We start from the raw sequence: 14,169 nt of genomic DNA, 5'->3' as shown, positions 1-14,169 counted from the left end.
TTGGGTCATTAAAAAAAAAAGTTAAAACCTGTTATTAGTTAAACCTAACAAACATTATCTATAATTTATAGATAATTTAGGATTTATGTGAATGTTTTAAAGCATTTATTAAACATTAAGATGTAAAGACAATGTAGTCACTTTATTTTAGGGTCTTGCTATTAACAAATCATTATCTAAGACTTTTAGCTCAATAAAGTAGTAGTTTGCTACTGGTAGTAGATGGGTTTATGTATTAGGTAGAATTAGAGATGTAGAATAGATCATACTATATAAGTACTAATAATCAGCTAATATCTTAATAATAAGCAGGTAATAAGCCAGTAGTAATAGTAGGAATTTGTACTTAAGCTAAAGTATTATCAAAGTTCCATATAATCATTGTTTATTTACGGACCAAATTATGCTAAAATCACATGCATCACAGCTTTTTATTAGTTATTGTCGTCTTAGTGAGCATAAACGCCTTCTGTAAATAAATAGTTCAAGCCTGCAGCCTGTGTTGACAAGCACGTGAACACAGTTCAGCCTCGCTGTGTGATGTAAGGCTTCATGTCTAACATTTCAAAGCAATATGTCCTCTGGGAAGCAATCAGGGTGCGAACACGTCCACCGATCAAAATAGATTTCCACCCTTGCCCCAGTCTACTTTACCCCAGACTTACATTACCCCAGCCTGTTTATATACAAAGAACAAGAAGCAAATAAGAGCCAAAATAGCATCTCTGTTAGTTTATCTATAGCAACAGCTATACGATTGTGTATGAATAATTAAACTACCCTTAAAAGCGACTCATCCAACCCAAGCTTATTGAAAATACATGCCTCAGCCTTCATTTTTGCAAAATCTAAAATACGTTCCTCCAGGCACATATCGTTGCACTTTTAGATGACAAATCCACTAGAGGGCACTGTCTACATTTTTGTGACTCTAAAATATGTTACTTAGGGTACGATTTTGTTGTTTCAGATACACATTCTTCTTGTACACGTCCACATAAAGCCAGCCTTGTCAAAAAAGTTTTACCTTAATTTTACATTGCTTTGCGGAACTGTGCTTTATCGGACTCAAATCTGAGTGCTCTGCATCACAAGTACAAAGTAAACCACCTAGCAAACTGACCACACCAGAAAGGTTGTCCACATAGGCTCATTCTGAAAACATACCACTATATCTTTCAGGAGATCGCAAATTGTGTAGCCAGAGGGACGAATGGATGCATTTCATCTTTAAAACGAATGCTACAGGGAGGTATGACGCTGTTCCTTTTCTCACTTACCATCTGACCGCTTACCTCCACTGTTATCAGTTTGTCCAGTGGCTTGCCACGTACATTGGTAGTCATGATACTTGATGACGGGGTTTGAGTCCAGGGAAGAACAGTTCCAGAAACAGGTAAGACCCGTAAGACAAAAACCAAAAAATAAAATAAACAAGTAACTAACAGAGTGAGAATGTGGTAACATCTGAAAACATGGTAAAAATCAGGCTGCTACGAGGGCTATTCTTTTTCTGGCTTGCTTTTGAAAACACTGCGGTTGGGTTTAGGGAAGTGGGTGGCCGCGGGTCAATCGGTGCTTTTGAAAACACTATCGGTTGGGTTTAGGAAAGGAGGTGGGTGGGCCAGTCGATCGGTCAGTCTCAGTCAATCAATCGACAGCGGCCTCTGGTGGATTTCCGCGAGAACAGCAGGTACGAATGGCACTCGCAAAAGAAACTTTAGTTGTCAAAAAGCATACACAGCGGCCTCTGGTGGATTCGCAAAAACAAAATCTGCAAAAATGTACCTCCTGGGACCTATTTTGCTCTCTCCAGAAATGCATATAGGGGTACGTAATCAGAATGAGCCTGGGTTGCCACATGGAGATAGGTGAGACAAATATATTCTATTCTAAATAATTGACATCATTAAGTTGTTTTGTGGTATTTATTGAGTGTTGCGCAAAGAACTGCACCAAAATAATCCCTTATTAGTCGATAATACGTCTTTGTAAATAAATATCACCGAAATGTAGACTTAAGCAAGTTTTTCCAATGAACCTGTGTTGGATTCATCTCAGTAATCATCCCATTTTAATGGAATAACTACAATTAGCCAAAGTGATCAGGACTCTAATACAAAAAGAGGTTTTGGATCACCCTAAAGGGTTTTATGTTGTATTTTGGACAACCTAATGACAAACTAATTCATTTGCTAAATAACAAACTCATGCTTCCTATATGCTTCCTTCTCTCAGAAAAGATATCCTTCATTTTTCTGCCGGTTTTCCTTTATGTAAAAACTGGTAAGGGCAAGTCTGCATACTGAGTCGTGTTGAAAGTGTACAGTGCATATAGGCACATCTACAAAAACCGCTGTGAGCAGTTTGAAAGCATGAGTACAGCTGACAATAACAAAGCGCCTGCCTAACAACTGCAATGCACGTGTCTCTTCTGCTTTCTCGTCTATGTGTCTTTGGACTTGTATGTTCGCATTGTTAAAGGCAAAGGAATGTTGTCAGCTATAAGGCAGTTCTCTCTTATAGCAACAAGAAGAGTTGAGAGCAAAGTTACAGACGGCACACCTTTGGAGAGCCTCTGTGACCCCTTTATTACTGTAACTCCACGGCTCACACAGCATGTTGAAAGCAACATCAAGGTCAAAATGTATTTCTTAAATGCAATTATTAAAGCATCTGCCATGTGTATAGATGTAAATGTTAACAAACACAGATTTAATTGAATATCAGTTTGCTGCAAATAAAATAAATAATGTGATTTGCTGTGATTAATTTATCAAGTTCAAAGCTCAAAACCCGCAGTGAGTCTGTTTGGTTTTATAAAATCAACAGAAATAACCTGGACATAGCACAAGACTGAGAGTTTACAGTATAATAATTCTGTTTATTTAATATAAGTTTCCATTCTTACTTTATCGAGCATGAACACATGTTGATATGAACCACAGTAACTTTTACCCTACTCATTAATACAATGTAATACACTCATGTTTGTGATACAACCCTGTTTTTTTATAGTAGAAGTGTGGTAGCATTTGTATAACCACAGTTTCACTACATGGTAAACAATGGTTAGTGTAGAAAAACCACGGTAAATTTGTGGTTAGCATGGTGTAACTACATAAAGTGACATCTCTGCTCTGCACTGTAAGACTTGTCATGGGTTAAAATACATTATATTGGATACAAATTATGTAAATATGTCTGATATTACCTTGAAAGCATTCAGTATGTACTGTACAGTAGGCTGAATTCTTGCTCTGCTGGAAAATCCTGCTTAAGCTGATATAGCTGTGCTTTGGAACATGGAAGATGATTTCAAACTGGTATAAGCTGGTGAACCATCTCAAACCACCAAACAGCTTGTCAGGTCGTACAAACTGTTTTAGAAACTACCAGCTTGGATGAATTGATGACCAACTCATTACCAGAGCAAGCCAACTAGAACAACAAACCCCTTTAAATTGTCAACACTCTTTTGATTTGAGCCCTATAACACACAATGACACAATAACTTGCTAAAGTTCTCTTTGACTTTGCCTAAAATAAGAAGTCATTCGCACTCACTCATAAAACAAGTCACGATATATGTTCATTCCTATGTGTGTACATGCCGCACCCGGCTGGAAACCCTCTGAAAGTCAATAAATAACAATCCGACACAACAGGCGTGCTTTGAGGACGATCGATTGCATAAATGCAATTAAAGTGCCACCCATGCATGTAAAGCACGGCGCGATCACCTGACAGATGCCAATCCACGCGGGCTGATACGAGTATAATCTGTCTGAAGTTCATCAGAGAAGTTGTTATAACGCTTTTACTGCACACACACACACACACACACACACACTTATGACAAACAACCGCGCAAAGAAGACACAGAAAAGCAGCAACAGGAAATGAAGAGACTCGGCGACTTACGGAGATGTAAATATGTGTCGTGAGTATCCATTCCGCGTGAGTTTATAGTAAGGTCTTGTCCTGGAGGCGCGCGGCAGCACCCCTCTCGATTCCTCTTCCCTGCCCGAGCGAACTGAACTCCGCGGCGCGCTGGCTGGCTCGGGGCCCCGCTCAAGGGGAGGAGGGGAGGAGGGGTTTTACCAACGACAACAATCAGATAAGACACAGGCAGATGACTTCAGCACATGTGTACTAAAATGTGCTTTTAACAGTGTGACAGTTAAACAAGGCAATAATAAGTGCTTTAAAAAATAATGCAATGTTACGTCTTGGGGTAGCACATAAGGCGCAAATAGGAATCTTATTTATGCATTGACTGCTGCTTTTATACAAATGTAAATGTATCTTGATGTGAAGTTGGTTTTATATTCGCACATTCAGACTTTTACCTTCTTAATATAATTTCAGAAAAGTGTTATTTGCAAATTCTAAAATAGTAGCCAATGACTATCAATGTACAAAATTGTTCACAGTAAAATAAATAATGCCAGTTTTGTTTTGAAGTCATATTTAAATGCAATTTCAGACCGATTATTCAAAGTATGCATGTCACAAATTGTCACTGTTCAAAAAGGAACTAATGTGCAAATATAAAACCAACTTTACCCCCATTTATAAAAAAACGCATTCATAGTTTAGTTCATGCATTTACTTAGGACATAAACCAAAGACCTCAGTTTCAAATCCTTCTGGAATATTTATGGACTGGACACTATAATGTAAAAAAAGTGTTGTTTACAAAGTGTTGTTTAAAGGAGCTATGTAACAATTAATCTTTTATGTTGCTACTGTGTGAACAGCTTGTAAAGAAACAAAAAAATCAGAACTTCCTAAAATCTGCACATTTATGTGAAGGGTGTTTTTGCAAAATCAGAAGGATGTTATTTTTATGTGCACTTCCGAGAGCCTATTTTATGTTCTTTGAAATTATTTTCTTAGCTGTGTGGATGTCATTTGGATGTTCAGTAATAGTAAAACAAAAGCCACTAGAAAGCAATCACAATAAAGTGTAAACTGTGTATGCTTTGGCTTTAGTGGTAAGCAATAAAGGAGACCAGAGGTCATTATATGATTGGCTTAAGGTCATCATTTAATCCAAGTCAGCGGTTATACATTTTTCCAATGATAAGAAATACCCTCTCATGTCCTATATGTAAGACAATCTTTAACGCTGCAAAGTTACTTCTACTTCTTCTTCTAATACTAAATTTAATATATCTGGGTTCCGGTGTCATCTGCTTCCAGTTATTTTTAATTTTCAGCTTTTGTGCTGCTTGGTATTACAAACTGCTATTACTATTCATACAATTTTAATATATTATTTTAATTATTAACACACAGATATTGCACTTTGATATTTTTCTTGTTTCCGAAGTTTCACACATTCATAAAAAACATTACTTTTGCATTGAACAGTTATTTGGATATAGGGCGTTGGATCAGTTTAGTCTATTGTTTATGACATGTGTGCGCATATAAATTGCTGGCTGCAGTTTACTTAATGGCAATTAATGTAGCTAATAACAGATTTCAGAATTTTCACAGTTCTGAGAAAAAAAATGTCAATTGTGAGTCATAAAATCCCAACTGTGAGATGTAGACTTGCTACTGAATGAAAATAGGTAGTCTTTTTTCCCTCTCAGAATTGGAGTTTATAACAGTTCTGAGGTAAGACATCCAAAATTTGAGTAGAAAGTCAGAATTGCGAGTTTACATCTGCCAATCCTGGGGTGCGTTTTCAAAAACCATCATTAGCCAACTAAGGTCGCAAGTTCCGTCGTTACAAACATAGTTCGTTGATTTGGCATTTCCCAAATCCGTCATTTCAACAAACATTCGCAAACTGTGACACAAACTTGTACACTTGCAACTACACCTCTGGAGCTGTAGTTAGAAACATAGTTCCTGGCTGTTTTCTATTCCCAGTTATTCCCCCTATGCCCTATTCGTTTAGAACATTCTAACTTTTAAACTTGGAATTATAAAAAAAGAAAGCATTAAAGTGATCACTCTTAAGTGTAATTTGCTTTCAAAGTATTTTACAGTCCGTGCCAGTGGTGTAATGGTTAGTGCGTCGACGCATGCACTTCGGTGCTCATTGCGACCTGAGTTCGATTTCGCCTCCTGGTCCTATGCCGATCCTTCCCCTCTCTCTGCTCCCCATGCTTTCCTGTCGATACTCTCTACTGTCCTATCCAATAAAGATGAACACCCCCCCCCCCCCCCCCCCCCAAAAAAAAAACAATTATACAAAGTATTTTATCCTTCAGTTTTAGAGCGATTTTCATGTTTAAAATTGCGCTCCCTTCGCTGTGCACAAAACATTGATGTCATTTTGAACACAGCCGTGGCTCATGACAAAAGCTGTAGTTGACCTAATATTTAAAAGTGGATTTTACGTTACGTCTCCAAAGCTTGTGAAAACAAAAACATAGCAAACGTTAATGCTTTTAATTTATAGTAGGTTCTTTATTAAGTATCTGTATTGTATATGACATGGGCCTGCTGGTTAGAACATTTCTGCAGTGGTTTGCATGTGTCAAATTGTAAAAGTAGACTTAAAAAATACAATAGCCTACTTAATAATAATAATAACAATAATCATCCTCATAATAATAATAAAATAATAATAATCATCATCATCATTAAAATTATTATTAAAGTAGGATTTTTTTTCATTTCCTAATAAATAATAAAAAATGTCATTTCTTAATAAAAAACCTCATTATTTATTTATTTATATGATTTGTTACAATACGTGTTAGCTTTTGTAAGTGTTTTTATGTTTTAGAATAGAATATGTAATGTTCTCAATAATATTTGTAAAGGAAGCATAGGCCCTAAATGTGCCATTTACATATATTTCAAATAATATGGAAAACGAGTACATGTTTTTAGCAAAAATAATATTGGATTTTTTTATTTTAAATGCGTGTCCGTGATAAACAATATCATTTGCAGAATGAAATTATTCTCTAAAGAAGTTATTACCACTCAATCAGACAAAGGGAAAAGAATTAAAGTAACTTGAGCTTATGACAAAATGATGGCAAGATTTAATATGAATTTATACAATGTGTTTGGTAACAAATAATTATTTGAAAAAGATGAATGTAATAAATGTAATAAACAATCGAGTATAACCAGCATGTAGATATGCAAATGAGCTCACTTAAATGCACACAAATTTGCCACCCCTTTGGCAAACTTTTAAATATATTTTTTTGCATTGAGTATTGTAATTCAATGTTAACACAAACCTGCATTATCTACATATAATACAAAAAACTAAAAAGATTATTTGATCTCATGAGAAAATGTAGCTAGATGTAACTAGCATGACGAACAGCTAAACATAAACTTCACATAACAATATAAAAGAGTTCACTCAAATGTATACATCTACTGTAACTCAAACCTGCAATATACCAAGTCTAAAAACAAGACAAAACTAAAGACTTAAAACTAAACTGACATTTGTGAGTGAGATCTGTCTGTCCGCCTGGCATCATGTGTTTAAAGTCAATGTGGTCACTCAAAGACTCCTTGCAATCCCCCCAGACTGTTCCTCAGAGCATGGGGTCAAACAGGGGTGAGCTCTCACTACCTCCGAAGGTTATTCAGAAGTCACCAGCATTCACCAGTCTTGAACTAGTGTGGGTTTAGGGCTCTAGTTGACCAGTGACTTCACAAAGCCCCTCCCCTCAAGTTTTAGGGAGCCCACCCCATCCCACAACCCCCACACACTTGCTCCCCTCATTGTAAATGACCTATTAAAGAACACAAGACCATGGTAAACAAGACGAATGGCTTTTTTTCCAACCCATCTCACACCAATCAAAGCATTCTGTTTGAGCCCCTTTCCTTAAGTCTATTAGATCATGTTAATTTATTAAAGTCAAACTGAAGAATTAAAATGGTCATTTGTCACTGCTCTCTTTGTGTGGGCCTAATGGTGGCACATGGTGCAAGGCCTGCAATTAGTTATCCTCTCCTTTTTACTCAGGTTTTCCTATTGTTCTTTTCTTTCAAAGCAATTTTTGGATTCAACCCGAGATGAAATCAAGTTACAGTCAGTTATATTGAGGCAACATGAAACAAATGTGAAACACACATGAAACATGATAAAAAAAATTTAATGATCATTTTATTTATGATCATGTTTTCAAAATGATCATATTTTTTTCATGAACACACATGAAAAAAATGATAATTGAAACATGAAAACGCTCCAAAACCACGTTTCAATGTGTTTTACATGTTCCTCTTAGGATTACAGTTTTTCTGCTTAAAATGTACACTTTAAAGCCCAACAGTCAACTTTATCAAATGAAATGAGTGTAGTTAACTCAAAATTGACTGAAAGTTAATTCAACTCATTTGAGTATAACTCAGTGTTGAAGGTAATGAGTTAATTAAATACCTCATTACTTCAACTTAAATATAGTAAGTTCACAGTACTTTTATAGATTAGTTTTTTAAACTCAAATGGTATGAAGCAATCGTTTTGCTCAAATGGTTTGAGTTGCCTTAACTTATTGGGTTTTACAGTACTCAGTTGGTTTGAGTTCTCGTCATTTATTGGGTTTTACTGTGTTCAAATTGCTTCATTTACTCAAATAGATTAAGTTCACAGTACTCATTAGGATTAGTTTTTGAACTTAAATGGTTTGTTGCAATCGGTTTCTGCAAATGGTTTGAGTTACCTTAACTTTTGGGATTTTACAGTGTAACATTTAATTCTGTGTGTTAACATTCCTTTGTAATTGATTTTAAAATTCCCTTGCAATTTCTCAGTTTAGATCTTGTTTCATTTACTTTGCAAGTCATTTGTTGGGGCTGGGAAGAATGTCGAACCCCACCTGATCTTGTTCTAATACACAAATTGGAAATCCAAGATGAATGGTCATTAATATCAATTGATAATACAATTGATCATTTGATCAGTTGATAAAACACATATATAAAGGTTGTATCCTGATCTTCAGTGTTTCTGAGTAAGAATTGGGACTTGCATTCAAGTTAAAAGTTTCTACTGGGAACTCAGAATTTCCGACTTTTATAAATGTAATGTGCTGAAAGTATTTAGTCAGGTTAGATGCCATACTAAATTTAACATGAATAAAACTTGACTGGGAGTCACAGAGTTGCTGAGTTTACTGTATAAACGTTCTCACAACTCACACATTTCAAAACTGATTTAGTTTTTTTAGTTTTTACAAAATATTTCTGGAATGTTTCATCAGTGTTGATAATATTACAAATAATATTGTTGTGGTATGTTGCATGTGATGTGAACACACAAATGGTATGTTGTAGCATTCATTACACATACTGTACTTACTGCATGTGCGTCACAGTATTTTTTAAATATAATTCCTCAAAGTCTAGCAGATTTTCTTAATATACCTTTTCAAAACAAATGTTACAAAAGAATTCCTCATGAAACCTTTTAGATAACTTCTAAAAAAATCTAATAATGCAAATAGCCTTTTCCACTAAAAAGAAGATATTGTGAAATGTAAATAATTTTTGTGTGTTAAAGATTATTTGTGATACATATAGCATTTTTAACTGTTCTTCAAATTAAGCTTTGGTCATTCATTTTAGCAATATTAATTTAGTTGCTTTTTAAAAAAATATACTGCCCCCTTTAAAGGGGTGGTCCGCTATTTTAAACTTTAGTTCATGTGTAATGTAGCTGTGTAAACATAAACAACATCTCTGAATGTAATATGCTCAAAGTTCAATGCAAAGGGAGAGGCTGGCTTTTACAGAGTACAAAAAATACATCCAGCTTAGTGAGATCAGGTTACGCGCGTTCACCACATGCATACATGCTGCACAATGAAGGGGCGTGGCCAGAGGTGCTGTAATGTTATAGCAGAGAAAGCTAAAATGCCGTCCAAACGCTGCTATTTCCACAGAGCTTCTTCTGTTTCTGTATTTGGGCCTCCAAAAGACACAACACAAAGAGAGAAGTGCTTACAGTTTAATTTAATTATGTTCCAGAGAATTATAAAAAAACATATTCAGCTAGTATTTGACAAAGGAGAACTTCCAGAATCTCTCCCAGTTCAGTGCTGGATTCAGCTAAAAACTCCTCAAAGAATGAGCAGCTCCAACCATAATAGAAGAAGCTGCGGATTGTAAGTCACAACCTGTAAGTATTTTTATTTGTTAAAATTGATCTTTCTAGTTTCTAGCGTTAACGGTATGTTTTAGCAAGGATGTAAAAAAGGATGTAAACAAGGGGAAATGCTGTTTGGCACCTTTAACAATTTAGGTACAAATTCATATTTATCGGTCAAATTGTGTAAACAGCCACAATCTTCAACAGCGCTGCAGTGTCTCTCTATGCGGCCGCTTTCCCTGCGTTCCACATCTCAAATAATGAACTCGCAAAAGATGAATGTTTCATATTACTTACACATGTTATTTGGAATATACTGTACGTGAAAGACTTGTCAGATTTTATTTTAGAGGGCAGGCATGACGTTGAGCTATGTAATTTTCATTTTCTGTCTGATTCAGTCTCAAACTGATACGGCTAAGACTGACAGTATTTACACAGCCGAGGCAAAGTGTGTGCTATTAGAGGCGTGATACTTTTTCTGGTGACATGGAGCCAATGTGCGAATCACAGCATATTATGTTAACTGACCAATCAGAGCTTCTTGAGGGCGGGCTTTCAGAGGAACTAGGAAATATGACATTCATTTTTCATGTTAGCCGAGTAGCTGTAATCAAAGTAAGATATATGGAAAAAATTATGTGATTTTTTACAAACAAAGCATGAGCAGCACACATTGCTTTGCATCTTATTAACACAAATAAGCCTTAAAAATACACTCTGGACCACCCTTTTAACTTCCATCAAGTTTCTTTTACCTTCTTATCTCAAAGATAATCAGCCACACATTCTCTTTACACTAACAAACACACATACACACACAGTGTGAGCTGTCAGTGAGCCAAACCGTATGCAGTAATCCCTTTGTATTCACAAACCCATCCAGACAAACAATGTTTCCCAGCCACGTCCCACCCCCAGCACACCAGACCCAGGCCACCTGCTAACTCTACATCATCCATACAGAAACAAACCAAAGCATGAATCCCCTGCATGTTTATGTTGGTGTGCGATACCTGCACATACCCATCATTCTGACATTCATGCCTTTTATAAATCGTCTTTCAGTCTCTAGGAAACTGGTAACTTATGTGCAAACACTCTCCAGTTTCCACTCCACTATGTGCTCCTCAAATCCTCCACAAATCCCCCTCACACAAGCTGAGATGATAAGTGATCCTCTTTGGTTGTCGCTTGGAGGAGACAATGCTCAACAACTGTGTTCAACATCATCAATCTCAGAAGGCATCCATCACACAAACAAAAGATGAAGCGAGCAGAACGCTGTGTTTGTGAAATGTGTGTTTGCTTACTCTCTTCTACTATGAATCTACATTTTTTCCCCTGCTTTCTCTTGATGACTGCTGCATGAGCGAAAACACCCACAGAGATGCAAGTGCAAATGGAGCACAGAAAACAAGCAGTGGGGGCGATTTTATGGAATTTTGATGACAAGGAAATCCTTCATTCTTCAAAATTATACTTTGCTCTTCACCTGTTTTCCTTCTACAGTTGTACTACACTCACCGGCCACTTTATTAGGTACAGCGGTGCAACAGCTTGTTAACGCAAATTTCTAATCAGCCCATCACATGGCAGCAACGCAATGCATTTAGGCATGTAGACATGGTCAAGACGATCTGCTGCAGTTCAAATTGAGCATCAGAATGGGGAAGAAAGGTGATTTAAGTGACTTTGAACATAGCATGGTTGTTGGTGCCAGACAGGCTGGTCTGAGAATTTCAGAAACTGCTGATCTACTGGGATTTTCACACACAACCATCTCTAGGGTTTGCAGAGAATGGTGAAAAAAAAGTGGGCACAAATGCCTTGTTGATGCTAGAGGTCAGAGGAGAATGGCCAGACTGGTTTGAGCTGATAGAAAGGCAACGTAAACCAACGAGTGGCTATTTGAGGAACTCAAATAACCACTCGTTACAACCGAGGTATGCAGAAGAGCATCTCTGAATGCACAGCACATCCAACCTTGAGTCGGATGGGCTACAGCAGCAGAAGACCACAGCGGGTGCCACTCCTGTCAGCTAAGTACAGGAAACTGAGGCTACAATTTGCACAGGCTCACCAAAATTGGACAATAGAAGATTGGAAAAACATTGCCTGGTCTGATGAGTCTCAATTTCTGCTGCAACATTCGGATGGTAGGGTCAGAATTTGGCGTCAACAACATGAAATCATGGATTCATCCTGCCTTGTATCAATGATTCAGGCTGGTGGTGGTGGTGTAATGGGGTTTTCTTGGAACACTTTGGGCCCATTAGTATCAATTGAGCTTCTTGTCAGTGCCACAGCCTACCTGAGTATTGTTGCTGAACATGTTCATCCCTTTATGACCACAGTGTACCCATATTCTGATGGCTACTTCCAGCAGGATAACGCGCCATGTCATAAACAGTGAATCATCTCAGACTGGTTTCCTGAACATGACAATGAGTACACTCTACTCAAATGGCCTGCACAGTCACCAGAGCTCAATCCAATAGAGCACCTTTGGGATGTGGTGGAGTCGCATCATGGATTTGCAGCTGACAAATCTGCAGCAACAGCGTGATACTATCATGTCAATATGGACCAAAACCTCTGAGGAATATTTACCTTGTTGAATCTATACCACGAAGGATTAAGGCAGTTCTGAAGGCAAACGGGGGTCCGATTGGTACTAGTAAGGTGTACCTAATAAAATATTCTCTACTAATTGTATTACCCGCTGTTTTTCTTCTTATAGGGCAAACATGAGAACTGACGAGAACTTTCAAGCTAAGTTTTGCTTGGATTGAAGTCACTTTTTCTCTTTTCTGCTGTTTGTTTAAAACCTACCAGAGTGTGTTTTGAGCTAACACATTCAGTGGCAACATAAAGGCATGGTGCTTTAATCCTCTCCAAATGGATGTTCTTGACGTGTGTTACATTAACCTGTTAATCCTCAGACTGTTAGTGCGAGGGGGCTGGTGGGTTTATACACAATTAACCTGAATGGACCATACTAGTTCACGATTGGCTAAAATAGAAAAAAAAAGCTTCACAGGCCTCTCACACAAATGAGTTTATCTAATTGTATGCTTTTGTCTTAAAACACTCAGAATGAATGATATTCACAGTGCTTAAACCTTTGACTGCCCCCCAAGCAGTTGACCATGTTTTTACTGTTTTCATTAATGACTGTTAAAGTCTTTTAAAGAATGACTGTTTAAATAATGGTTTACACACAGCATTGTTGGTTTACAAAAAAAAAAAAAAAAAATTCAAACATAGTTCTGTTGCACTACTACACTTGATTTTGATTTTATTTTTTTTATTTTGAATATATTTTTAAATAAATTGGTTTTACACTTCATATTTTCTGATTTTTTTTAAATTCTATATGTAATTCCGGTACTTGTACCATAACCCGACATATCCATTTGGTAGAGGTTGATATTTTAGAAATTATGGGATGTGCTGAAAAAAATGCATTGAGTGTGCTAACTAGCGACATTAGGAGTTAAGAAATGCAATCTAAACTTTTTTTTCTTGGTGGGGTAGTAAAGGGTTAATGTATAAATCTCATCTATATTCAAATCTATATTCAAATATTGTTTTAATCAGACTTGTTGAGCCTTACACAATCATGTTTTGTTTTATTTTGTACACTCACAGCTTCAGTGAGATTGAATTTTAGATAAATCAGCAGGTACATACACAAACTAAAAAAAATTATCTTGGAAATATTGCAGCCAACTTAATGGTAAAAGAAAAGGATTTATTAAAATTACTTCTAGCAACCAGTAAGAAAGCTGTAATCCCAAAAGTGACTCGAACCCCCTACAAAATCAGAATGGTTGGATATCGTATCTAACGTTCAAAATATAAAGAGGATGACTTTTTCTTTAAAACTACATTGTAAAAAAAATCCTGGTTGCCTTAAATTTTTAAGCTAAATTAAATTAAAGTTATGAGTCTATTGAACTTATATTTTGTTAAACTGACTTAAAACAGCTTGCGTATAAAATTAAGTTAAAACATGATTAACTTGGTTTAATAAGTTACAATGACCTAAAAACATATGTTGTCACGAC

The 14,169-nt window shown here is 36.5% G+C and overlaps 1 protein-coding gene across 1 annotated transcript in view; it reads right to left on the bottom strand.

Moving 5' to 3' along the window:
* The window catches only part of rxrgb (retinoid X receptor, gamma b), a 45,815-nt gene extending 41,742 nt beyond the window's left edge, over positions 1 to 4,073 (bottom strand). Inside the window, exon 1 of the mRNA XM_056481691.1 lies at positions 3,925 to 4,073. Coding sequence (XP_056337666.1) covers positions 3,925 to 3,955 — 31 coding nt within the window. The 5' untranslated portion in view covers positions 3,956 to 4,073. The remainder of the gene's footprint in view (positions 1 to 3,924) is intronic.
* Between the last annotated feature and the right edge of the window lie 10,096 nt (positions 4,074 to 14,169).

The sequence above is a fragment of the Danio aesculapii genome, chromosome 20 (genome assembly GCF_903798145.1).
Source record: "Danio aesculapii chromosome 20, fDanAes4.1, whole genome shotgun sequence".
Taxonomy (NCBI): domain Eukaryota; kingdom Metazoa; phylum Chordata; class Actinopteri; order Cypriniformes; family Danionidae; genus Danio; species Danio aesculapii.
The sequence above is the reverse complement of the archived record's forward strand: the minus strand, read 5'-3'. Positions and strand labels throughout refer to the sequence as shown.